General features: G+C 39.8%; 3 protein-coding genes and 1 pseudogene across 5 annotated transcripts in view; 3 read left to right on the top strand and 1 right to left on the bottom strand.

Annotated features, from left to right (window-relative positions):
- Positions 1–15,734, bottom strand: part of BRCC3 (BRCA1/BRCA2-containing complex subunit 3) — an 84,742-nt gene extending 69,008 nt beyond the window's left edge. For both annotated transcript variants that reach the window (XM_023508561.1, XM_003802739.3), the window contains exons 1-5: positions 15,510–15,734; positions 14,832–14,848; positions 13,781–13,835; positions 11,179–11,298; positions 2,379–2,466 (exon numbers count right to left, since the gene is read on the bottom strand). In XM_023508561.1, the coding sequence (XP_023364329.1) occupies positions 2,379–2,466; positions 11,179–11,298; positions 13,781–13,835; positions 14,832–14,848; positions 15,510–15,632 (403 nt within the window). In that variant the 5' untranslated portion in view covers positions 15,633–15,734. The remainder of the gene's footprint in view (positions 1–2,378; positions 2,467–11,178; positions 11,299–13,780; positions 13,836–14,831; positions 14,849–15,509) is intronic.
- Positions 7,682–8,335, top strand: LOC100954896 (annotated as a pseudogene).
- A 153-nt stretch (positions 15,735–15,887) lies between the features above and the next one.
- CMC4 (C-X9-C motif containing 4) overlaps positions 15,888–27,201 on the top strand; it is a 12,566-nt gene continuing 1,252 nt past the window's right edge. The window contains exons 1-2 of one of the 2 annotated variants that reach the window (XM_012813302.2): positions 15,888–16,465; positions 22,634–22,701. In XM_012813302.2, coding sequence (XP_012668756.1) covers positions 22,644–22,701 — 58 coding nt within the window. In that variant the 5' untranslated portion in view covers positions 15,888–16,465; positions 22,634–22,643. Of the gene's footprint in view, positions 16,466–21,311; positions 21,739–22,633; positions 22,702–27,201 lie in introns of those variants that run through there. The other variant, XM_023508562.1, reaches the window with a different exon arrangement.
- MTCP1 (mature T cell proliferation 1) lies at positions 15,889–21,738 on the top strand. The gene is made up of 5 exons (XM_003802737.2): positions 15,889–16,465; positions 20,630–20,781; positions 20,890–21,060; positions 21,143–21,194; positions 21,281–21,738. The coding sequence occupies exons 2-4, from the start codon at positions 20,677–20,679 to the stop codon at positions 21,188–21,190; spliced, it is 324 nt and encodes a 107-aa protein (XP_003802785.1). The 5' UTR covers positions 15,889–16,465; positions 20,630–20,676; the 3' UTR covers positions 21,191–21,194; positions 21,281–21,738.

Genomic DNA, 27,201 nt, shown 5'->3' with positions numbered 1-27,201 from the left:
AGAATGGGAGAAGATATTGCAGGTTATGCCTCCAACAAAGGTTTAATAACCAGAATCCACAGAGAACTCAAATATATTAGCAAGAAAAGAACAAGTAATCCCATCTCAAGATGGGCAAGGGACTTGAAGAGAAACTTCTCTGAAGAAGACAGGTGCACGGCCTACAGACATCCATAATCAACAGAGAAATGCAAATCAAAACCACTTTGAGATATCACCTAACTCCAGTAAGATTAGCCCACATCACAAAGTCCCAAAACCATAGACATTGGCATGGATGTGGAGAAAAGGGAACACTTCTGCAGTGCTGGTGCGAATGCAAACTAACACGTTCCTTTTGGAAGGATATTTGGAGATCACTTAGGGATCTAAAAATAGACCTGCCATTCAATCCTTCAATTCCTCTACTAAGTATATATCCAGAAAGCCAAAAATCACTTTATAACAAAGATATTTGCAACAGAATGTTTATTGCAGCCCAATTCATAATTGCTAAGTCATGGAAGAAGCCCAAGTGCCCATCGACCCATGAATGGATTAATAAATTGTGGTATATGTACACCATGGAATTTTATGCAGCCTTTAAAAAGATGGAGACTTTACTTCTTTTATGTTTACATGGATGGAGCTGGAACATATTCTTCTTAGCAAAGTATCTCAAGAATGGAACAAAAAGTATCCAATGTACTCAGCCCTCCTACAAAACCAATTTATAAGCACCCACACTTCCATATGAATGCTATAACCCAACTATAGCCCAAGATGAAGGGGAAGAGGTGGGGGGAGGGAAAGATGGATGCAGGGAGGGTAATTGGTGGGACCACACCTATGGTGCATTTTACAAGGGTCCATATTAAAACTACTAAGTATAGAATATAAATGTCTTAACACAATAACTAAGAAAATTCAGTGAAAGCTATGTTAACCAGTTTCATGAAAGTATTTCAAATTGTATATAAAACCAGCACATTATACCCCATAATTGCATTAATGTACACAGGTATTTTAAAAATAGTATTTGCGGGAAAAAGGGACCATGTCTCCAACTTATTAACACTCCATGAAAAAATTATCACATACATATGTATATACATATATGTAGAAAGAATGACAGGAAATATTGCAAAATGTTAATGAGATAGGAAATGCTACAAACTGTTAACATTTGGTGAATGTGGAAGAAGGTAAGTATGTCACCTCCCTTATTCTAAATCAGTATTTAACTGGGGCTGTTCAACAATATCCCACCTAGGACCCACTCAGAGGTTCTTAGAGTACATCTGGATCTAAGAAACATTAATTTGGGGAAGATAACATTTTGTAAAAGCTTTCCCAGGTGGATAAAATGCACCCAACCCCTAAGACTGGGAACTATCACTCTACCACTCATCTTCGATTAAAATCTGAGAACGTTGATGACTTTTTGCCACTCATCAGTGTAGATCAGGTGTCCTCCAAATACAGCCTGTGGGCCACATGTGGCCTTGCCTAGGACATTTATCCAGCCCACTGGGTATTTTTGCCGCCGCTGCCTGTCCTGCTTAGCAGCCAACTCTTCCTGGGGTCCGCAGTCTGGCGTTCCAACAGTCTGAGGGACAGTGAACTAGCCCCCTGTTTAAAAAGTTTGAGGACCCCGAGGGGATTTGCTATCAACTCAAGCCTATATGACTAGAAATAGCACATCACATTGGAAAGAACACATCCTGGGGAGTCAGACCTGCGTTCCGACCTTAATTCTGACACGTAACCCCCTTGAGCCTCTGTTGACTCCTCCATATAATAATAGAGGAGGAGATCTCTAATTCACAGGTTACCATGAGTATCAGAGGTGAAAGCATTTGTAAAACATTAACATATAGTTAAGTACTTGTGAATATTAATTCATTCTCCCCAAGTAAAGGTATTCTATTTCTATTGGAGAGGCAGGTAGAGACAAATATGATTATGATTCTCGAAATGGGGTAGACAGAAAGAAAGCAATTTAATTACATTATACTGATTAGTGAGATGAAAAGGTAGATTTGAGAGTCCCAATGGAAAGGCTGACAATATGTAAACAGAGATCATAAAAATCAATTTTGTAAATCTCACCCTTAACACTTTTCAGTCTTCACTAATATAGAGTATACTGGACAGTAGTAGTATGCAGTATTTCTGATTTCCTAAATACAAATCAAACTGGGGTGCTCTATTATTAGTAAAAATAATCACTATGACATAAATCATTACTTTTAAAATACAGCAAATAAATCAAAATAATGACATGCTTACGGATATTCAAATTTTTCTTTAAAAAATCATGAGCTATATAAATTGGAGAAGGAAATGATACATAGTACTCATTTCTGAGAACAATACTACAACCCCATAATACTTACCAACATGTGAAGGCCAAACAGTTATATGAGGATGGGAATGATACCAGCCCACAACTCTCATAGAGCGACCTGTTAGTTCAGCCAACCTGTGTGTCTGTCAAAGAATTTTTAAAACAAAAGTTTTGGTGCTGATAAGGGGTCATGTAACACAATAACTAAGAAAAAGACAGTATGAGAAATTCTGATCATCAACCTTACTTCATTGTCATTAAATTATGCATTGTCATTAAATTATGATAAGTTGATTTTAAACTTCAGGATGCTTTATGACCCCATGATAATATTAATGTACACTGCTATGATTTAATTTTAAAAAGCCTAAAAAAAAAGAATTTCCCATACTGCCCATTTAAAGCCAATTTTTAAAAAATGCAATACACATGGTTTCCATTATGGTATAGTTACATCTTAACAGAATTTAGCTAATGTTTGATCACTCAAATCCTTACTAATATGCCATCTAAAAATAAGCTTATCCAAATCTTCAGACGCTGTCACTTTCAAGACTGCTATCATGTAAAATGCTAATTATCCTTGCAAATTATTTACATTAAAACATAATAAACCTTTTTACACAACTAAGTCTGAAAAATAATGCTTTTAAAATATATATTGAGGTGGGATCATGCCTATGGTTCATCCTGTAAGGGTACATGTGAATCTCTCTAAATGTAGAATATAAATGTCTTAACATAATAACTAAAAAAAAGACATGAAGGCTATGTTAACCCAGTTGGATGAAAGTATTTTGAATTGTATACAGAAACAGTACACTGTATCCCATAAAAAATAAAAAAATAAATATATATTGAAATTTTCAAATACCAAGAGAAGTTACTTAATTTCTCTTAGCCCATTTCCTTAGCTTCAGACCGGGGAATAAAGCTTTGCAGTGCAGTGAAGAGTAAGTGAGGTAATCCATGCAAGTTGCTTAGTACAGTTCCTGGCACCTAGCAAGTACTTCACAAATAATAACTGTGGCTAGAGTTTGCAGGGCAGGGGACGAGAGAGAAGAGCTGTAGGAGGTTCCTCTCCAGTACCCAGCAGACCACTGATAAGCACAAGCACTTGAGGGAACTACCCAAGGCCAGGGAAAGGACCCCCCCCCCCAAGCTCCCTCTGAAGAAAATGAAAGGTAATTCTCTAGCAGGGCAGGAACTGGAGTTGTCCCCACATGCCAAGATGGAGAACCTCATCATTCACTCACAAGGTATCTGCCAGGGCATTAAAAGGGTATTGCCCAGTAGTGTAGGAAAATTAATCCTACACTTAAGAGCCACTCTGCTCCCCAGCAGCACATCTTCAAAGCGAGATTCAAAGGATCAAGCTGTTTCCAAGTAACTTAGCAGCACCCCACACCTCAGTACATGGATACGTCAAAGAAAACAGAAATAAATGCCCAGCAGTCAAGAAAAGGCACAATGTCTGACATCTCATCAAAAACTCCCTGGGATACACAGAAGCAGGAAAATGCAACCCCTTATAAGGAGAGAAATCAATCAGTGAAAGGTCATCCAAATTGGTTACATCTTACATAATTGCAGTGTAATATGGAAACCAGGAAACTGACATTGGTGCAATGTGTGTAGTTCTGTGCTGTTTTTGTCACATGGGTAGATACATGCAAGTACTACAGCAGTTAGTTTTTTTTTTTTTTTTGCAACTTCCCATGAATCTATAATTATTTCAAAATAAAGAGTTAAAAAAAAAACAAGATGGAAAAGGTAACACACTTTACCTTTAAAAAGAGGTTTATAAAAATATAAAAGCAAAAATAAGTACCACATGTACTCAGTATTAAATTGGAACTAGCAGATTAACAACCACTTTCTCTCACATAAGAGAAAAACTCAGTGAAATTCAGGGAGAAGGGAGAGAAGGAGTGGGGTAAATTCCTACCCAATAGGTACCTTGCACAGGTATATGGCACACTTCCTAGGTGAAGGACACAACTACAATTTGGACTCTTAGAAAAGCTAACTATGCAACCTAATCATATGTATCCCCACATTAATCTAAAATCTAAAAAATGTAAAAGCAACAACTTGCGGGAAGTGCCTGTGACTCAAAAGGGTAGGGCGCCGGCCCCATATGCCAGAGGTGGTGGGTTCAAATCCAGCCCCAGCCAAAAAAAAAAAAAGAAGCAATAACTTGCTTGGGAAACACACACACACCATGAGTAAACTGAGAAAAATCACTATCCTTTCCACAAAAAGGTTAATTTTCTTAATATTTAGAGTGCCTATAAGTTATTAAGGAAAAAGATTCACAAATCAATAGAAAAACAGGAAAAGGAAGCAAGCAGATACTTGAGAGGAAAACACAAGTGACTCATAAAAATGAAAAACTGATCAAATTTACTCATAATAAGAAAAATGAGGATTAAAATTGAAAGAAACTGGCTGGGCATGGTGGCTAACACCTGTAATCTTAGCACTCTTGGAGGCCAAGATGGGCGGAACTCTTGAGCTCAGGAGTTGGATACTAGCCTGAGCAAGAGTGAGAGCTGGTTTCTACTAAAAATATAAGTTAGGCAGGTACCGTAGCAGGCACCTGTAGTTCAGCTACTCAGGAGGGTGAAGCAGGAAGATCACTTGAGCCCAGGAGTTTGAGGTTGCTGTGAGCATTGATGATGGTACAGCATTCTACCCAGGGAGAAAAAGTCAGACTCTGTCTCAGAAAAAAAAAATCAAACCTGCAAGAAATAAGATACAATTTCTAGCTGATCAGATTGGTAACAATCCAAAACTGTGCCAGTGCATGTTTGTTAGGGTATAGGGCACAGGCACTCTTGTGTATTGCTAGAGAGTAAAGTGGCAAAACATCTATAGTGACAAGTACATGTAACTTTTGTTCTAGCAATTTCCACTTTAGCAATTGATCCTATGGATAAACACATACCCATAATACATCCTATGGATAAACACATAAGCATGTGCAGGGTTATTCACTGCAGCACTGTAAGACTAAAATATCATAAACAACCTTAACATCTGCATAAGGACGGGTGAAACATTCAAGGTACACACACTGATATGTGAAAAAAAGATGAATACTATATGTCATAAAGTATCACATGTACTACTTTTTAAAATGAAAAAAAATACGTATTTCTGTATGCACAGAACTTATCTGTAAGGATACATGAAAAACTGATAACCCTGGTTATGTCTGGATGGGACCCTGGAGGAATTAAGGCACAGGGTTGGAGAGAAATATTTTATGTTTCTTTTTATATTCTTTAAAGCTTATACTATACATGTATACTACCGATTTTTAAAAATTACTTCTTAGTTGCCTACAAGATTAATTTAATCCAAAAGAATAAATTACTAAAACCAGCAATGCAAATTTAACTTGCTATAGCTGAGGTATAGAGTCCAGATCACAAGCAAATGCCCCATTTAACAACTCTTTGGTTATATTTAATATGTTAATATTGCATTTAGTTCACAGCAATGCATTTTTTGAGGAAGTTTCTAAACAGAATCTCTCCAAAGGATAGAGACCAAGATAGTAAAATGCCTAAAAATTAAATCAGGGGTGTCCAAACCACAGTCCACGGGCCGCACGTGGCCAAGGATGACTATGTATACAGCCCAACACAAAATTGTAAATACACTTAAAATATTATGATTATTTCATGATTTTTTGTGGAACTCAGTTGTATGATTCTCAAGCATAAACTTCATAGGTGACAACATCAGATGTTACATGTGTTCATGATGAATTGCCAACATAGGGATTAGCAACAATATTTCAATCTACCATTGCCATGTTAGGCATTTAATGTTACTTAGAAGTCAGGAAAGGATTATTATTTGATTATTAAGGTACTTCCATACCTTGGCAGCACCTCACACATCACCCACCACACTTTAGAGTCAGCCCTCTGCCTTGTCCTAACTCTATCAGCAGCCAAGATGTGGACAGGCCCAACCTTGCTATTTTCCTGTCAATTTTTATTTTTATGTTTTTTTTGGAGATAGTCTCCAGCTGTTGCCCTGGGTAGAGTGCCATGGTGTCACAGCTCATAGCAACTTCAAACTCTTAGGCTTCAGCAATTCTCTTGCCTTAGCCTCCCAAGTAGCTGGGACTATAGGCGCCTGCCACAACGCCTGGCTATCTTGTCAATTAATTTTCATAATAAAAGTGAACATAGTCCCTTGTCTATTACTTTTTTAATACCAGCATGCCTTCTACAATGTATCAAAAGAAAACAGAACCCCCAAAAAGAAAAATTATGAAGGAAGATTGTTCAACAAACAGTGGACAGATGACTACTTTTTTGTCTAGGTAAATTGTGAAGCACTCTGCTTAATTTTTAAGGAATTTGTCCAAGTTATCAAAGACTATAATTTGAAAGTCATTACATGCCCAAATATGATGCATGTGAAGGATTGTGTCATAAGGATAAAATAACAGAAATGAAAAAAGTCTGTTTTCTTGACAATTTTTTCTAAAAGTCACAACTCAGATGGACTCCACTATAAAAGGTAGCTATGTGGCAGCATATTTAATACCAAAAAAATCAAAACCACTTAATGGTGATGAGTTTATAGCAATGTATAGAAACCATGGCAGATCTAATTTTCCCCCAAAAGGGTGTATTTCTAAAATCAGTTTGTCTAAATTGACTATAACCAAGCAAAATGAAGAAACTGGAAAATCTATCAAAAGGAGTTTGGAGAGCAAAGTTGCTAATTTAAAATTTTATGCTTTGGTGATAGATGACAGTGCTGGTGCCACAAATACAGCTCAACTTCCCATTTCTATTAGAGGTATTAATATGAATATAATGTCATTGAAGAAATGGCTTCTTTAGTGCCAATAAAAGACACAACTAAATCAAGAGATTTAAATGAAGCAGTAAAAAAAAAAGTTAAAATGATTTTGTTTGTCCATTGTCAAAATATCTGATAGAGTTACTGATGGTGCCCCGGCGATGGTAGGTAAAGAGAGAAACTTGTAAAATTAATAGACAATGATGCCATTGCTGCTCAAAACTCATGTTTGATGAAGTATCACTGCATAGTACATCCAGAAAATTTATGTACAGAATCTTTAAAAATGGATAACATAATGTACACTGTCACCAAGAATATCGTAAAGACCAAGGGATTGAATCATCACCAATTTCAGGAATTCCTTAAAAGTATTGATGATGACTATGGCAACATCATTTACTTTTCAGAAGTAAGATGGCTAAGTTGAGACCAAATGTTGTAAAAGATTTTATGATTTGCAACATGTTACCAAATAGTTTATGGTATCAAAAAATTTGTGGATCAGATAGATCTAAGATGGCGACTATAGAACTGGAAACCACCCCTATTCCTAATCCCCCACCTACAGAAAAGGAGAAAACAGAATCTAATCAGGAGGTTGCTAACCTAGAGCACTATATTAAACATCCTCTACAGAACAGATGGGCACTCTGGTTTTTTAAAAATGATAAAAGCAAAACTTGGCAAGCAAACCTTTGGCTGATCTCTAAATTTGATACTGTTTTAGACTTTTGAGCTCTGTACAACCATACCCAATTGTCCAGTAATTTAATGCCTGGCTGTGACTACTCACTTTTTAAGGATGGTATTGAGTCTATGAGGGAAGATTAGAAAAACAAATGGGGAGGACGATGGCTAATTACGTTGAACAAACAGCAGAGACGAAGTGACCTCGATTGCTTTTGGTTAAAGACACTGCTGTGCCTTACTGGAGAATCTTTCCATGACTACAGTGATGATGTATGTGGAGCTGTTGTTAATGTTAGAGCTAAAGGTGATAAGATAGCAATATGGACTACTCAATGTGAAAACAGAGAAGCTGTTACACATATAGGGAGGGTATATAAGGAAAGGTTAGGACTTCCTCCAAAGATAGTGATTGGTTATTAGTCCCATGCAGACACAGCTACTAAGAGCGGCTCCACCACTAAAAATAGGTTTGTTGTTTAAGATACACCTTCTGAGTATTCTCATAGCAGACTGCGTCAAGCAATCAAGATTTGGGAGCTGAACCAAAGCCTCTTCAAAAGCAAAGTGGGGCTCGGCGCCTATAGCTCAACCGGCTAAGGCGCCAGCCACGTACACCTAAGGTGGCAGGTTCGAATCCCCAGCCCGGACCTGCCAAACAACAATGACGGCTGCAACCAAAAAATAGCCGGGCGTTGTGGCGGGCGCCTGTGGTCCCAGCTACTTGGGAGGCAGAGGCAGGAGACTCGCTTGAGCCCAGGAGTTGGAGGTTGCTGTGAGCTGTAATGCCATGGCGCTCTACCCAGGGGGACAGCTTGAGGCTCTGTCTCAAAAAAAAAAAAAAAAAAGCAAAGTGGACTGCATTTAAATTTGATTTCCATCTAAATGTTGCTAAGATCTAAGAGAACTCTCATGCACCTTTGTCTTGTACTTCTGTGTTCATATATTTTTCTTAATTTTGGCTAGAGTGTCCACTATCCCAGTCAAAGAATTACAGTACACACTGTCTCCAGAATCCGTAAATATGTTCCTGGCCCACTCTGTAATAGTTTAGTAGATTTACCATTACAAACACATTATACCCATGTACAATATTCAAAAGACAATTTGCATTTCTATACAAGAAAAAAGTTCTGTTTATGTTCCACTGTATGCAGGAACATATTTTGCTGGTTTGAAAGAGTATGATTCATACAGTTTTCTAGCAATTTTGTTTCTTTTTACAGCAGTGTCTTTGCTGTACTTTTCCTGATGGTTGTGAGATTTTGTTTGTTTCCCTACTTGATAACATTAGTGATTCTGATTTCAGTTTTTCATTTGTTTTGCTTTTGCTTTTTTCCTCATATAACATTGGTGAAGGATCCAGGAATATAACACAAAGGTGGAATAAACATTAATTTTGTGCATTCTTTGGTAATTTTTTTATTTTTTGTAACTACCAAGCTCTGCTACAAATTTATGCATTTCATTCAAATCAGTGATCTATGTTTGCGTGATTTCCTAAACAAAATTGTGATTTAAAAAATGTAACATCGGCTCGGCGCCTGTGGCTCAACCGGCTAAGGCGCCAGCCACATACACCTAAGGTGGTGGGTTCGAATCCAGCCCAGACCCACCCAACAACAATGATGGCTGCAACCAAAAAATGGCCAGGCGTTGTGGCGGGTGCCTGTGGTCCCAGCTACTCGGGAGGCTGAGGCAGGAGAGTTGCTTGAGCCCAGGAGTTGGAGGTTGCTGTGAGCTGTGATGCCACAGCACTCTACCCAAGGGGAAAGCTTGAGGCTCTGTCTCAAAAAAAAAAAATGTAACATCATAATTACATTCCTAACTAGAATTAGTATGTCTGTTTTTGTATTTTTATGCTGTATTTTAACACTTTATATTACTTAGGTTATTTTGCTTTGGTTAAAATTGGCTCAAGGAGAAAAGTGGTCTCATTCATTTTAAGACAGTGTATAGTATCTTAAATAAAATGTGTACAGTGAATTGTCTTTAAAAAACAATTCTGCCAGAACTTGACAAGGAAATTGCCTTAGAGATTTAGCATTTTTAGCAGATTTAACGACTCATTTAAATGACTTAAATATGCACCTTCAAAGTGAAAACCAACTTATTAGTACAAAGTTTCCAACTGTAATAGCATTCCAAATGAAACTGAAATTAGGGCAAACTCAAAATAAGGCAAACAATTTTATGCATTTTGATCCATTGGCTAAACAGTACTGTGGACCATGAAAAATATGCAACCTTACTTTTCAATTTGATATAAGAATTTGAAAACAGATTTCAAGATTTCCAAGAAAACAATCAATATTTTGGTGCATTTGTGACTCCATTTTTGGTCAACATAAATATGTTACCCACCAATTTTTAAATGGAATGCCTAAAGCTGACATTCAATTTAAAGAAAAATTTGGTCATGTCTCTTTACTGGACTTTTATAGGTCATATCTTCACAGAGACAAATATCCCTCACTTCACAATCAGGCCTTATTCATGTCATTGCTTTTTGGCAGCACCTACATTTGCAAGCTACGATTTTCAAGAATGAAGCACAATAAGAGTAAAATTAGAAACAAAATGTGTGATGAGCACCTTGAGAACTCACTGAGAATTATACCTACTTCCATTGAACCAGAATTGATGTACTAGTTCTACAATGTCAAATATCCCACTAGTTTCATATTGTCCACTTTTCTTTCACTTGTTTTATAAAAATATCAAAAAAGACCTTTCATTACCTAGATATGCACATTTTCTGTATTAGTCATTGTAAACTTGGGACCTGCTGGATGGTTTAATAAGACTCTCTGAATAGGCTACTGCATAATTAGGATTATTGTGAGGACTTTTTTGCTTATCTGTGGTGGTGGGTATCGTGACAATTATGCATAGACCTCTTTTTTTTGTCTCTTCAGATTTTGTTTGAGTTTGTGTTTCTAACATGTGGCCTAAGACAACTCTTTTTCCAATGTGGTCCTGAATTAAATGATAGAAAGCAAACTGGAAGGAGAGGAAGAGAGGCATAAAGAAGAGAAGAATGGAGAGTAGAGTGGGTTTTTATTGGAAGAATTGGGTATCTGACCCTGGATCCTCTGGTATTTAGGAGCAAGAATGTTAGAAATGTCTGATTCTTCAAATAAAAGCCACTCAAAAGGAGAAACAAATTCTGAGAAATCAAACAATTACATCTAAGGGGTAAATATGAAAAGTGGGGAAGTTACCAGGAAGATTATTTGTGGAACCATCACTCTAAAGCAAACAGAACTACTGTGGCCCTGGAGCCCCATAGCACATAAAAGCTTCTTATTGACCAACAAGGATATCTCTGCCTCTGTTGAGGCCGCAGACAGCTGCTCTGGAGAAATTTCTACTCGGTCCTTCCTCTTATCAGAACGTCGCAAGATGATGACAGAATGAATGTGAACAATTCTGACAGTTTCACCCTAAAGGAAAATCCACAGAAATGGTTACTTATGTCTCCTTCCAGAAATACAACTCCCTTCAATTACAGAGTTGCATTTTATTACAATATCAGGTTAAGGACTCCATTTTAGAAAAAATGAATCTTGTCATGAACAATGAATGTTTCAAATAAAAGACATCCAACTTCAATATATACACATCAGAAACAAAAATACAAAAGCTAATGTTTAGGGTGGCCCCTGTGGCTCAAAGGAGTAGGGCACTGGCCCCATATGCTGGAGGTGTCAGGTTCAAACCCAGCCCCCGCCAAAAACTGCAAAAAAAAAAAAAAGCTAATGTTTAGATCCAAGAAGGACTTTTTGAATGATCAACTGATTACAGAAGAACCTCCACAGCTGACCATCTCTGTACACTGACCACCTTCTTAAGTTGACCTAATTTTCATAGACTGGGCTTACCCTACATGTGTCCAGTTTGTTACAGTCCCTTGGGTGGTCACCTTACAGAGGTTCTACTGTATATGATTTACAACTACGTCCAAGACACTGTGTCACACAAAGGAACATAAATCAGAGGGCTGACAATCTAAGTGTTCAATGTGCTAATGGGCTCAGCACCTGTAGCTCAGCAGCTAGGGTGCCAGCCACATATACCAGAGCTGGTAGATTTGAATTCAGCCCAGGCCTGCCAAACAACGACAACTACAACAAAAAAAATAGCCAGGCACTGTGGTGGGTGCCTGTAGTCCCAGCTATTTGTGAGGCTGAGGCAAGAGAATCGCTTAAGCCCAAGAGTTTGAGGTTGCTGTGAGCTGTGATGCCACAGCACTCTACCGAGGGTGACATAGTAAAACTCTGTCTCTGGCAGGTTAGAATCCAGCCCAGACCCACCAAACAACAATGACAACTACAGCCAAAAAATAGTTGGGAGTTGTGGCGGGTGCCTGTAGTCTCAGCTACTTGGGAGGTGGAGGCAGAATTGCTTGAGCCCAGGAGTTGGAGGTTGCTGTGACCTGTGATGCCATTGCACTCTACCCAGGGTGACAGCTTGAGGGTCTGTCTCAAAAAAAAAAGATCTGGAATCTACGGCGGCGCCTGTGACCCAAGGAGTAGGGTGTTGGCCTCATATACCAGAGGTGGGTTCAAACCTGGCCCTGGCCAAAAACTGCAAAAAAAAAAAATATCTGGAATCTATTTTAGTGGTTGATGCTCAGGGTAAATGAAAACAAATGAGCAACATTTAATGCATTTATAGAAGGAAGAGCCCATAAAGGGGTGGGGAAGGAATAAATGAAGGAACCACAGCAAAACAAATAATTCATGAGTTCAGAGATTCAAGGAGAAAGTTTAAGATAAGCACCAAGAAATTATCCATTGGATATAGCAATGAGATGGCTGGACAGGTAGAATTAAAAACTAGAGCTTAGGGGATTTGTCTTGGGAAGGTCAAGAAGTAACAATTATAGTAACTATTCTTTTAAGATGTCTGGCTATTCAAGGAAAAATATAAGAGTAGTAACTACAGGAAGATACAGGACTGAAAAGCAGTGTCTCTTTACTTTTTGAAAATGAGAGTAATTTAAGCATATTTGTATCATAAGAGAAAAAAATCCAGGTAACAGGAAAAACAACCCACAAGAGAGACAGTACATGTGATAAACAAGGTTTGTGAAGAAGTTGCAGCTTTGGATAGGAAGATGACTTCTTTCCTTGATATGGGGAAAAAAGGAGGCAAAGTGGTTAAGGTGGAGAAGTTTGCATATAGCAATCATAAGCATATGAAATTGTTGCCTGTGCTCGGCGCCTGTGGCTCAAGCGGCTAAGGTGCTAGCCATACACCTAAGGTGGCGGGTTCGAATCCCCAGCCCGGGCCCGCCAAACAACAACAATGGCTGCAACCAAAAAATAGCCGGGCGTTGTGGCGGGCGCCTGAGGTCCCAGCGACTTGGGAGGCTGAGACAGGAGACTCGCTTGAGCCCAGGAGTTGGAGGTTGCTGTGAGCAGTGAAGCCATGGCACTCTACACAGGGGGACAGCTTGAGGCTCTGTCTCAAAAAAAAAAAAAAAAGAAATTGTTGCCTGATAGCTTGGTGGGAGGGGAGTAAGTAATTCACTTTTGTTGTATTTTTTTTTTTTGAGACAGAGTCTCACTTTGTCACCCTTGGTAGAGTGTGGTGGCTTCACAGCTCATGGTAACCTCTAACACTTGGGCTCAAGCGATTCTTTTGCTTCAGCTTCCCAAGTAGCTGGGACTACAAGTGCCCCCCACAATGCCCAGCTATTTTTAGAGACAAGGTCTCACTCTGGCTCAGGCTGGTCTCAAACTTGTGAGCTCAGGCAGTCCACTGACCTTGGCCTCCCAGAGTGCTAGGATTACAGGCATGAGCCACCCATTTTTATTGTATTTTACACAATCTGGATTAATACTCTGGCTGAGATCATCAGAGTACATAAATTGTTCCTCAAGTATACGTTTTCATTATGCAAAATTCCAGGATACATACTTTTTCAGCAATTGTGCGTATTTCAGTTCCAGTATATCCAAATTTGGAGTCACTCCTATTGGAAAAAAAAATTAGAAAAAAGTGGGAACTGGGGTTTAAAACATAAGAAGGAATCAAAGCAAAATAACAAGACTAAAAGTTTTTGCAATGAAACAGAGACAAAAGAGGAGGGAAAGTGAACTGAGGATACAGTTGCACTCACACATCTATTAGAAGCAATACAGAAGTAGCTGGGTGTATAAAGTTATCATGAGTAAAAGTTAAATTCCTGGAATTACTGGTATTAAGGAGGTGGGTTTGAGAAGTCAAGTATGGTATGCTTTGAAGTTTATATTACCCAAAAGTATCAGCACCTCAAGCATTTAAGCTAGGAAGGAACTCTGAGATAGGGCCCATGGTAGGGGTAGGGGGTCATGGCAGAAATTCCATGATGACTGAGATGAAGGCATGGATCAACAGAGGGAAATGCTTTTCAATGTTTATGCTCTCTGTCAGAAAGAAAATTCATCAATGACATTTCAAGGGAGAGAGAATATAAAATATATAAAGCAAAAATATGGGGCAGCGCCTGTGGCTTAGTGGGTAGGGTGCCTGCCCTATACCGAAAGTGATGTGTTCAAACCAGGCCCCAGCCAAACTGCAACAACAACAACAACAAAAAATAGCCGGGCGTTGTGGCGGGCACCTGTAGTCCCAGTTACTTGGGAGGCTGAGGCAAGAGAATCGCCTAATTCTCGCCTAAAGAAATCCTGGAAGTTGGAGGTTGCTGTGAACAGTGTGACGCCACAGCACTCTATTGAGGGCAATAAAGTAAGACTCTGTCGAAATCAAGAAAGAAAGAAAGAAAGAAAGAAAGAAAGAAAATGGAAAATACATTGATAGCATTGATAGTCTTTTTAATTTTCTCCCTTTAGTCAACAAAATTGTACTCGTAAGAGCTTTCACAGGTACACATATAATACTGTTCCCCCCAAGTATATTTTTCACATACATATTTTGGGTTAACAATGACTTAAAAGATCTTAAGATATGAGTAAACAATTAGTCTTACCTTGTATCATCATTCAACTAAAGTGGGAAAGAGCAGAAAACATTATTATTGATCATATCGTGGTTGTATGATGTACATGGAAGCAGATTATATAAAATTAGATGTGTTCATGCAAACCACCATGAAAGAATGGAGAATTAGTTTAGATTGCAAACAGCTAAACTGTATTTCCTCATTCTTTTTAGCACCTCTGCAAAACTTAACGCAGTGAAACTTTTTCGTCCTTGAAACCCCTCTCCTCTTAAGTTCTTTGAGACACTTCAAATGCTTTGTTGATACCTCTAGTTCCCTAGAAAAAAGCCTGGAAGCAAGTGAAGGGGTTCTAGTGCTGCTCTCTGATACGCTGATGTCCTCAAGATCCTGCAATGTCTTTCTCGCCTGCCTGATTTGCAGTTTGGGTCAACACTGTGATCAATGAGAGATGTAAAGAAAAGCCACAGACTACAAGAGAAAAAGCAATGCTCCCTGGGACATGTGCTAATCGCTGGTGGCTTTCGGGAGAATAAACAACTATTCGGAAGAAATGCGGGTCCACGCAACAGTGGCATGTAAGCATGTCCGAGGATCGAAGTCAGGTATGCCTGTGGCTTCCGCAGTTCTGGGGGCTGGTGGCACCCACCCCAGGGACAAGGCTGGGACTGCTCAGCAAGGTTCAAGCCAGGTGACTGACCGACTCACCTCTCCTATACACAGACCCATCACCTCCTCCTTCTCTGTGCTCAGAGCGTGGTTAAGACAAACTAGGAAAGCATCAGACTCGAGATGAACCGCTTGCACTGCCTGCACCACCTGCACCGCCATCTTGGTCCGACCCTGTTCACGTCCGCTTTGGGCCCACTTCGGCCTGACCAACCGGGTGCTGCGGCGCAGCCTCCCCCGCGCCCCGCGTTCTCTGTCCCGCCCAGGCCTGGCCTTCCGCGCGGATTCCTCGGGGGCGGGGCTTTGATAGAGGGCGTGTCCTGGGGGGGGTTGTGACTGTTCGGGCGGGGCGGGGGCAGCGGGCAAGAGGCAGGCGCGCGGGGGCGGAGCTTGGGTCTGGGGGGCGGAGCCCGTCCAGCAGCACCTGGGAAACGCCCGCGCCGGTTGGGGCGGGCGTGGCCGTTGGGACGGAGGGCGTTGGCCGGACTCAGTTAGGGTGTCAGGCCGGGCGGCGGGGGCGACGGGGAGGCGGCGCTCTCGGGCCGCAAGCGGACGTGGTCTGTGAGCAGCGCCCGGTCGCGTGGGCAGACGCCTCCCCAGCGGCGGCGCCCATTTTGCCCGCCCGCTAAGGAGAGTAGTGCGTGGCCTACACTCTTAGGGGACAGCCCAGTCAGGCGACCATCTGCGCAAAAACGCCAGCCTCTTGAGCCAGAGGGACGCTCTTCTGAAATTCCATACTAAAGCAGTTAAGGTTTCATTTTGTTTTATTTCCAAGCCACAGCCCCTGATTCTTGCACAACTCTCCCTGGACCACTTCCGGTTGCCGGCCCGCACCTCGTAACTTCGGTTCCAGTGACCTCGGCCTGCAATGCCCCTAGTCTCGTCCCGGGCTCACGTCGCGATCCCGGCTTGAGAGGCCTGGGGTGGGGGTCCTGGAAGTTTTAACCTAGCTGTTCTCGAGGCGGATTAATTAGCCCAAGAAACATTATATTCATGTGAGTAACCTTTTGCAGAAACAGTACTACACTGTATCTGAAATGAAAGTATCCCTCTTAACTTGTCTGCTGCTACTTTCTGCAAAGGCTCTTAGGTAGCTATTTCGTTAATACAGTGAAGGGGAATGAAGGGACGTCAGTTTTTATTCAAGTTTGGACATACGTTAGCTATCCAGAACACGTTTCCTCAGGTCTCCTCATCTTGATATCAGACGTTGCTAAGTTATACACGTACGTAAAAGTAACCTTATTGTGACGCACGTCAAACGTGCCCAGGGGTAAAAGACATATCGTCCAACTCACAAGTTTGGGAATTACACGTGGATTTTAGAAGCGACTCTAACCGAAAGAAAAATATCTGCCGTGCCGCCTCCACAGCCCGTCCGTGTTTCTTCCCTTCGTTTGTCTTTTTATTCTCTGGGTAGTTTTGAAGCCGGGCAGGTATGGCAGTACTGGAAAGGGAACATTCCCAACGTGCTACTTGAAGAGTTGTTGATGCTTTGCTCTTTTCTCCCAAGTCAGTTCCAACTCTAATGCTTAAGGGTCACAAGGCTCATGTTTCCATGATTAATTTTGATAATGGTGAAAACTAAAAAATTTTTAACTGCAATTACATTGGACCCATCTAAATTTTCTCTTGTTATAATTTATATCACATACTACTACTGTTTTCACTTACTGTTTGTGCCTACTATGCCCTACCCTGATGAGTCAGGAACACCTGGTCTCACTGTTGTATTTAGTGATGGGATATTTTGAGTTAAAAAATGCCTTTTGTTTGATGTTGGTCAAACAACACATTACATTGGTCATATTCTACAATGACATTCATTAACTTTCATAACGCTCATGGCTGCGTTCTACACACAGCTCTTAAAATTTAATTGGACTTGGAAAAAACTATTAACATGTATGCAGGCTTAGTATATGCTAGATAACTCTCCTAAGCATTTATATACCAGTTCTATATAAATTGCCTCTGTTGGAATCAGGCTGTACAACGTCCTAGCAGTGTGACCTTGGGCAAGTCACCTAACTTCTCTTCTCTACCTTTATTTTCTTCATCTTAATGTGGGGATGATAATACTGCCTACAACACAGCACTTCTGCAAAGATTAAATGAGTCAATATGTGTAAACACATGCAAAACATATAGGAAGTGCTACATAAATGCTATTATGATTAATATGTTCTTTGACTCATTTTACACCTCCAGAAATTGAGGTGTTGAGACATTAACTTGTCCAAGGTCACAAAGCTACTAAGTGGCAGAATCAGTATTCATACAGAGGCCAAGTTGATTCCAGAGCCTATATTCTCGGTAATTTCACCTATTCTGATTGCATGAGTTTATTAATTGACTTCAAATAACATAAGTATATTCAACAGACCAATGCCTAAAAACTATTCAAATACCTGGAGGTTAAACCATGCTTTAAAAAAGAAAAGAACTAATTCTGTAAAGAGAAAGCAATTAATAGTGAAAGAAGCCCTCTGTGTTATATGTCATCCACTTATAACCTAATTTACAAAATGCCTAACTAAGAAACTATCTAGTCCAGTGTATTCTCTGGGCGTGGCATCAAACCATGGATACAGTCTTTTTAGTGCATGATAAATTTATGAAGTTACCTGAACATTTTCTGAGTCCATTTGTATTTACAGGTGGTGGTATATTTAAGTTGAGTTGCACAGCTTTATACTTCATGTATTGCATTGCACCTTGTACCTAAGTTTAACTTCAGATTTTAAAATCCCAGGAGTCATGAGTTTTTTAAACAAGTGTCATGTGCCAAAAAATATTCTCTACTCAGATAAATTTGGGAAATGTTAAACAACATAAAGTTTCTTTCCTGCATAACTTGCCAGAGCTTTTACTATGCTAATGTGCCTTATGACTCTCCAGGATTCCCAGACTTATTTGACCAAGGAAAATGTTTGGAGCAAATGTTGTACAAATCAAAATTTTCTATTCATACAACCTGTCATTTTTTAGGCTTTGATCTGAATCCCTCTCACTAGGCCTTTACTTTTCTCTATTGAGAATGTTGTTGGTTTATGTTTATATGGTGGCTTTTCTGTTCCTTGATTGCTACAGTTGCCTTTCTCTGGGTTTTCATAATCTCCAAATGGTAACACATACAAATCCAGAATAATGTCCTGAGTGTTGTTCCCGGGCTTATCCTGCTGATGTTTCTGAGAATGTGTTGTAGTGACTCTTAGTAACTCAGACCATCATATCCAATCTGTTTGCCCTCTATTCCACTGGAATTATTTCCTTTTAATGTCAGTATAATCAATAAAATTTTGTTTTTCATTCAACAGAAATTTATATTTCAAAATGTCGGTTGGTGCTAGGACCTACCTGTGAAGTTGAGACTGTCTTGAAACCCTTAACACTTGGTTTCCATTTAAAAAAAAAAAGAATTGGCCACACTTATGTCTTTTGTGATTGAAATCCAGGCTTCAATATCTTTTATCTTGACACTAGTGTTTACTAGGTTTTTGTTTGTGTCTGTCTTTACCAAAGCTTTTGGGGTTTGGGGAAAACAGAACAATTAATTGTATCTGCTAAATGGGGAAAAAAAGTTTTAAAAATTAAATATATAGCTAGAGACTAATGCCTAGAAAATCAATTTCTACCCGTGTGTACATGGTAAATCATAATGGCCACTGTGGACTTCTTTTGTTTCATCTCCCTTTCAACCACACATATGCACTTGTTCACAGAAACATTGTTTGACTAGTATTTGAAACTCATGGGGCCCAGAATTGTATCATTCCTGCTATTAAGCAGCACATAATGCTATACTTTGGGGAAGAAAGGACTTGTAAAGTAAGCAAATGAAATATGCAAGGAGATTTATAATTAGGGGCCAAATATGCACTTCAATTTAAACATAAATGCTACAGTAGTCATAAGAGGCACTACTTTTCTAAAGTTGTCATAGAAGAGGCAGGCATCTGACTCTGCTATAATAGCACTTAGATAGGCATAGAGGCCTGGGGAGTCATTTAAAGCAAGTGTAAAGAAAGAGCAAGGGGATAGAGCCAGGAAATGAGCCTAATATTGGGGGAAAGTTTTTTGAAATACATTGGTAGTGCCTGCTGGAATTGGTGAGAGATAGGATGTGGCAGCTGAAGAAGAGGAAGAAATGCAAGAGAATTCACTAAGTGTTGAGTCTGCAGGATCAGGAGCAGTGGCATTGCCATTGAGAAAAACTGGGATTTAATTAAAGAGAAAGGGTTTTGGAGGGTAAATCCTCCAATGCCATATCTGTTCTATCAAAGGTAGAAATATAGTACAACTGTGTCATGATGCTATGAGTGAGGTCCAAATGATTCATTCATGCAAATTGCAAGTCATCGTGAGGTCCTGAAATGAAATCTGGGGCTGGGGAGAGGATCATTGCAGGGAGAGGTATGATCCCTTTATCCCTCTCAATTTTCGCAGGGGTTTTCTGGTCTTCTGTCTTGGGAAATCAAAATTAAACCTATGCCTCTGAAAAAATGGGCTCCTGTAACATCCTACAGCATTATTAAAATGAAACAAGGAGCTAGCTAGATAATTAATGTTTGCTCTCAGCTCTAAATCACCATGATTCCCAAAGTCTCTTGTAGCTCACAAATTACATGAAGCTACCTTAAATACTTTTCCTAATACTTTTCCTATGAAAATCCCCTTCTGGAAATGCCCAGCTCCTATACATAACCTTTCTTAATAAACTGATAAATAGGTCTTTGCCTTTAAAATAAACTTTTAATTTCAACGTAGCCATGCTAAAATGAGTGTGTATCCCTAGGCATGTTTTTGGGCATATGTTATTGCTATCTGTGTTTTCCAAGACCCTACTTTGTGAATGCAAAGAGTGAGACCACTTTCCAGCTTCCTATAATGTTTAGTCCTATATTTCCATAGAACTCCTCACCTAGCCAAATTCTTGAGTGCTTTGCAGTCGAAAGTTAGCAACCTGAGGCTCTGAGTATCACTTCATTTATCTTACAGAAAGCTTCAGATGTCCTTGGTTCTATTTAGGCTGTACAAATAGACATATAAGAGGTTTGGTTCTGGTTGCTGGCTGCTATTACCAGGTCACCCTTGCTCACTGGTGAGTTCATTCAAACCCCAAAGTCACACCTGTGTCCTGTGCACGGGTGCTGCAGGCTTAGGTGGAGAAAAGCAGGGCTAGACTTGGAAACCAAAGCCCAGAATGGCAGGAGAGGATGTGGGGGCTCCACCCGATCACCTCTGGGTTCACCAAGAGGGTATCTACCGCGACGAATACCAGCGCACATGGGTGGCCGTCGTGGAAGAGGTAACTTTATATTTTGCACATTTGATTTTGCTTTCAAGCAATTTGTTTCTATTTAGTTTCAGTATTCTGAAGTCTTTGGTTTTATTTTTGATCATTCCTTTCTATTAGGAGACAAGTTTCCTAAAGGCAAGAGTCCAGCAAATTCAGGTTCCCCTAGGTGACGCAGCTAGGCCAAGTCACCTTCTCACCTCCCAGCTACCTCTCATGTGGCAACTCTACCCGGAGGAGCGCTACATGGATAACAACTCTCGCTTGTGGCAAATACAGCATCATTTAATGGTACACATGTTGCTTAATCATTTTGCATTGTACTGGGACTCTTGTAACACAGTACTCTATAAATTTTTATTTTTTCTGACAGGTCAGGGGAGTACAGGAGCTGTTGCTTAAGCTTTTGCCTGATGATTAAGCTGGTATGTATTTCTGTTTCTCCCCCATCCCACCCCACTTTGTTTTCACTCTATTCATCTGTGGTGATTTGAATGATTTTTTTTTCCAGGTGCTGGGATTCTAGGAAGATATGCTCCTTTGTTCTGTTCGATATATGGCAGTCACTTCATCCACTACTGCAGTGCCCACCCTTGGGCCTTGGGGGAGGGAGTGGGTTGAAAAACTCCAGAACACGGAAGTTTAGGAAGGGTCATGAAGAATACTGCAAATGAAACTGCAGAGAGGGAGAAAGCAGGCAGAAAGCGAGTCAACAAAAGCACTTAGTCAGGATACATAACTTGAGATTGACTCCTTTAGAAATTGCCATAAAACCTTTAAAGGACATCATCGGCTGGAAGTGGGATCTCATGACTCCTACAAAATCAGCACCTGCTGCAGAACAGATGCCCTCATCACCAAGAACTTGGTACTGATGTAGAGAGAAGAGAGCAGCTCCTAACAGCATCAACATCTATTTGTTGCTTATTTGCCCTGCAGCAATTCACCCGCCTTTCCTTCTTCCATCCTGTAAATATCCTAATTTTTGCTTCAGTGTTTCCCATCCCAGTACTGATCTAATTTAGATCTACTGAGAAGTTAGGGGGCTCTGGAAAAAAAAAAGATTTACATTGATTAAATTATCTACAAAGGCTCCTGGGCCTTTTTTCTTTCTGAAATTGTCTTCAAATTATTAAAAGTAGATCAAAATTGGGGACACCTAAATTCATTCTTTGGTTACAGATATTTTAAGTAAGCTGGTTTCTATAAGAACTTTAAAAAATAGCACTTAACTGATACCTTTCTCAGGAAATAATAGCATCAAATATTTCTGATTCCTAGGAAAGCTTTTACTACTTATATCTAATTTCCTAAGTTAAAGTAGTCATAACAATATATTAAATGTAAGGTTTTACTTTTTTTTAAGTCTTGGGAATAATACCTACTATGTATTGAGTCCTTCCTTCCAGGCACTATTGTGTGCATTTTATATATTTTATCACATTTAATCCTTTGTCAGTGCTTTGAGGTAGGTATGATTTCCATTTAATACATGAGTAATTAAAAAAAGGCTCAAAGAGTTTAATCATTTACCAAGAGTTTCTTCTGGGAATAATAGATATGGGCTGTGGTGTAGCCTCTTCTTGCCTAACATTAGTTTACAATATATTCAAGATGAGTTGATTGAATTCAGGGTTTCTTCATATTAACCTATTTATATCTTCCAAACCTAATTAAATAGGTACTATAAAAATATGGTTGATTTTTCATCAGTATGATATTATGAATGGGAAGAGTATTTTTTATAGTAATTTTCCAGCAATTGTATGGGCATATGACTTGTCTCAGAAGAAAATTCCATGTAGAGGTGTTTTAAAACCTTTATGGAGATAAAGCAAAATAAAAATCATTTTTCTTTTTTTAGTTTTCTGGATATGCCACAGAAGGATCCGTGCCAGAAACAAGCCTGTGAAATACAGAAATGTTTACAAGGTAGTATGTAAAGTGCTTTTAAAATATTTTTCCACTGTGAACTAACTATATGAGATCAATTGTTCTTTTATCAGCAAGCTGTATAAACTCTTTTCTCACAATGTAACATTTCTGTAATTATCCTGAAGATTTCTTCATTTTCTTATCAAAGATGCATTAAAAAAGTGATATGGTCAAACCAGGAGTTTTCAATCATGTTTGTGCATTAGAATCACCTGGAGAGCTTTAAGAACTTGCCTAGACAATTAAGTCAGACTTATCGAGGCTAGAGTATGACCAGAAAACAGTCTAGAAAGTTAACCAGGTGATTTTAATGCACAGCCAAAATTAAGAATTACTGAGCTGGCTCTTCGACTGTGGCACGGTGAGTAGGGCGCCGGCCACATAAACCAAGGCTGGTGGGTTTGAGCCCAGCCTGGGCCCGCTAAAAAACAATGACAATTGCAACCAAAAAATAGCTGGGCGTTGTGGCAGGTGCCTGTAGTCCCAGCTACTCAGGAGGCTGAGGCAAGAGAATTGCTTAAGCCCAAGGGTTTGAGGTTGTTGTGAGCTGTGACACCACAGTGCTATACTGAGGGTGACGTAATAAAACTCTGTCTCTGTCTCAAAAAAAAAAAAAAAAAGAATTACTGAGCTGAGCAAAGCTCTTTTTTAAAAAGGCTAGTTTTAAATAGGTTGGTATCACTTCACTGCAGTTGACAACTGTGTGTTTTTAAAAGCATTCTGGTAAGACTGTAGGAGGCAGGGTAGGAAGCAGGGAGACCAATTAGAAGTTGGCTTCCTAGATGGGGATATAAGATATTTATACAAATAATTACAAGGCATGATACAATTTAATATACTGCTATGAAGAAGCCTGTGTTTGGATAAAAAGTAAACTGCTGCAAGAAAGATTAAAACAGAAACTCAAGTGACCCAAATTATTTCTCTCTTGCACAACTGGCTGGTCTAGGCCAGTGGGACAGTTCTGCTCCATGTTAGGTCATGAATATATCCACATTCTTGTTCATGGGAAGGGGAAGGAGATGAGGTCCAGGCTTCTTTTTAAGCAAGTGAAGTGGAATTCATCCATTTTACTTTCTTTCACATCCTTTTGGCAAGAGCTTAGTTGTAAGTCACACCTAATTGCAAGAAACAATAGGAAATATTTTGTTAGGTAGCCTTGTGCTCAGAAACAAGAGAGGAGTGGATTTTGGAAAGGCAACTAGAACTCAGTCTCCCACAAGGCCAAAGTAAAGTCCTATGCAGGTTCATAGGTAAAAGCTAACACCCCTGCTTGAGGTATACTTGGACATATTTTTGGAGGTAGAAGCACATGAACTAGGCCTTGAAGAATGGGTAGGGTTTTGACAGGCAATCATTGTGAGGAGGTGGTTTTCTCATGTAAGAAACCAAGGTGAGGAAGCAGAAGTTTTGAAGAAAGGAGTCTTATTTTGGTGGAATTTCAGGTACCATGTTGGAACTTCATTCTGGAGGTAATGGGAAGCCATTGACTATTCCATGAGTAAGAGAACAACATGATGATTACTGTGCTTTAGGTAAATTTGCTTTGTGTGTGTAACATGAAGAATAAGGAAGAGATTGGAGACAGACAAACCACATTGGGAGAACAAGTTAGTAATGTCCTACAGCCACGAGGCCAGTAATGTAGGGTTTAAGAGGAATGGTTGACAAATCATCATAAATCTCAATGTTTTGGAGGTCATGGACCCCTTTGAGAATTTCATGAACACTATAGATTCTCTCCAGATACAGTAAGTCTAGAGAGGTGAGGAAGCTGCAGAAGTAAAGTATGACACATTAGCAGAGGTTGGTTCATGAGGTTTAAGGAAAGAAGCTGTCTCCAAAACATAAAAGTACAAGGTAAAGGAGCAAGTGCTGATGTAGGAGAGATAGTAAGTGATCCTGATGACCTAGCTGAGATAGTTGATGAAGGCACTAAACAGATTTTCAATGTAGATTAAGCAGCCTTCTATCAGAAGAAGATGCCATTTAGGACTTCATAGTTAGACATAAATCAGTGCTAGGTTTCAAAGGACAGACTGACTGTTGTTACGGACTAATGTAGCTGGTGACTTATAGTTGAAGCTAATGCTCATTGACCATCATTAAGAATTATGTTAAATCTACACTGCCTATGCTCTATGAATGGGACAATAAAACCTGGATAATAGCACATCTATTTATGGCATGGTTTACTGTTTGTTTTTTTTTTTTCTTTTTTTGAGACAGAGTCTTTCTGTCTTGCCAGGCTAGAGTGCTGTGGCACAATCTAGCTGACTGCAACTTTCAACTTCTGAGCTCAAGAAGTCCTGCATCAGCCACTTGAGTAGCTAGGACTACAGGTGACTGCCACCATGCCCAGCTGTTTATTTCTATCTTTATTAGAGATGGGGGTCTCGGTCTTCTCAGGCTGGTCTCCAAATCCTGACCTCAAATGATCCTCCTCCCTCAGATTCCCAGAGGGGTAAATTTTAGACATGAGTCACCATACGCAGCATGTTTACTAAATATTATAAGCCCACTATTGAGACCTGAACAAAAATAAAGATCCCTTCCAAAACACTGCTGCTCATTGACAACGAAGCTGGTAACTCAAGAGTTTTGATGGAGATGTAAAAAGGAGATTAATGTTGTTTTCGTGCCTGCTAGCATAATGCTCATTCTGCAGCCAATAGATCAAGGAGTAATTGTGACTTACAAGTCTTTTTATTTTAAGAAATCCATTTCAGGGTGGTGCCTGTGGCTCAGTGAGTAGGGTGTCAGCCCCATATACTGAGGGTGGTGAGTTCAAACCCAACCCTGGCAAAACTGCAACAACAAAAAATAATAAAAAAATAAAGTTTTTTTAAAAAAAAGAAATCCATTTCATAGATCTACAGCTGCCATAGATGGTGATTCCTCTAATGGATCTGGGCAAAATAAATTGAAAACTTTCTGGAAAGGATTCACCATTCTAGATACCATTAAGAATATTCATAATTCATGGGAGGAGGTGCAGACATCAACACTAATAGGAGTTTGGAAGATGTTGATTCTAATTGAATGGATGACTTTGAGGGGTTCAAGACTTCAGGGGAGGAAGTAATTACAAGTTTGATGGAAACAGCAAGTGAACTAAAATTAGAAGTGGAGCCTGGAGATGTGACTGAATTGCTGCAATCTCATGACAAAACCTGAATAGAGCAGCAGTTGCCAAGTTTGAGCAAATGTTAGAAAATTTCATTTTTTTAATCAGTGAATGATTGTTGTCAAAAGACCAAATAGAAAAAGGTACAAGGTTATCTGAATTTGAAAACTGGGGTTTTTTTGTTGTTGTTGTTGAGACAGAGTCCCACTCTATGCCCCCGAGCAGAGTGCAGTGGCTTGGTACCTCACTGCAACCTCCGACTCCTGGCTTGTGGGCATCCCGCTGCCTCAGCCTCTGGAAGCCGCTGGGATTACAGGCGCTCACTATGGCACCCGGCTGGGTTTTTCCATTTTTTTCATGAGTCGGTGTCTCACTCTCGCTCAGGCAAGTATGGAACTCCTGAGCTCAAGCAGTTCTCCATCCTCAGCCTCCCATAGTGCTGGGTCATAGGCATGAGCCACCACGCCCGACAAAAATTGGCTTTTTAAATGATTTTTCTTCATTATTAAAGTAATAGATAGAGGCTCGTCTCCTGTGGCTCAGTGGTTAAGGTACCAGCCACATACAGCAGAGCTGGCAGGTTTGGACCTGGCTGGGTCCTGCTAAAACAACAATGACAACTATAACAGCAATAACAACAAAAAAAATAGCCAGGCACTGTGGTGGGTGCCTGTAGTCCCAGCTACTTAGGAGGCTGAGGTAAGAGAATCACTTAACCCCAAGAGTTTTAGGTTGCTGTGAGCTGTGACGCCACTGCACTCTACCCAGGGTGACATAGTGAGACTCTATCAAAAAAAAAAGGTAATAGAAATGTTCAGGAAAATATAAAAAGGTGCAAAGGAAATATGTTCAAAGCTCCCCCAAAGACCTGCCACCTAAGAAAATCTGTATTTCCCTGAACTTTTAATTTTTATTCTTGGACTTTTAATTTTTGTTGTGTTTTATAAAATCTTTTAGACGAATCTAAAATGTTGTTACATAATTCCATTTTAAACATACTTTTCTTCCCTTCCTCCAACTTTAAGGAAAGGGAAAATTTTTTTTTTTTGCATTTAACTTTTTCTCCCGAATTCTTAATGTTATTCGAAATAGCAATCCATGGCTAAGAAAGAATTAGAATCAAGGCTCGGTGCCTGTGGCTTAAGTGGCTAAGGCACCAGCCACATACACCTGAGCTGGCAGGTTCAAATACAGCCTGGGCCTGCCAAACAACAATGATGGCTGCAACCAAAAAATAGCCGGGCATTGTGGTAGGCACCTGTAATCCCAGCTACATGGGAGGTGGAGGCAGGAGACTCGCTTGAGCTCAGGATTTGGAGGTTGCTGTGAGCTGTGATGCCATGGCACTCTACCCAGGGTGATAGCTTGAG

This window comes from Otolemur garnettii, unplaced genomic scaffold, assembly GCF_000181295.1.
Source record: "Otolemur garnettii isolate 467f Iridium unplaced genomic scaffold, OtoGar3 scaffold00259, whole genome shotgun sequence".
NCBI lineage: Eukaryota > Metazoa > Chordata > Mammalia > Primates > Galagidae > Otolemur > Otolemur garnettii.
This window is presented reverse-complemented; position numbering and strand designations above follow the sequence as displayed.

What these genes read in the sequence shown, in the direction of transcription:
- MTCP1 (XM_003802737.2), top strand. Translation starts at nt 20,677, where the DNA reads ATGGCAGGAGAGGATGTGGGGGCTCCACCCGATCACCTCTGGGTTCAC. An exon ending in GGGTGGCCGTCGTGGAAGAG is followed by an intron (nt 20,782 to 20,889) that starts GTAACTTTATAT and finishes CCTTTCTATTAG; the next exon opens with GAGACAAGTTTCCTAAAGGC. An exon ending in AAATACAGCATCATTTAATG is followed by an intron (nt 21,061 to 21,142) that starts GTACACATGTTG and finishes TTTTTCTGACAG; the next exon opens with GTCAGGGGAGTACAGGAGCT.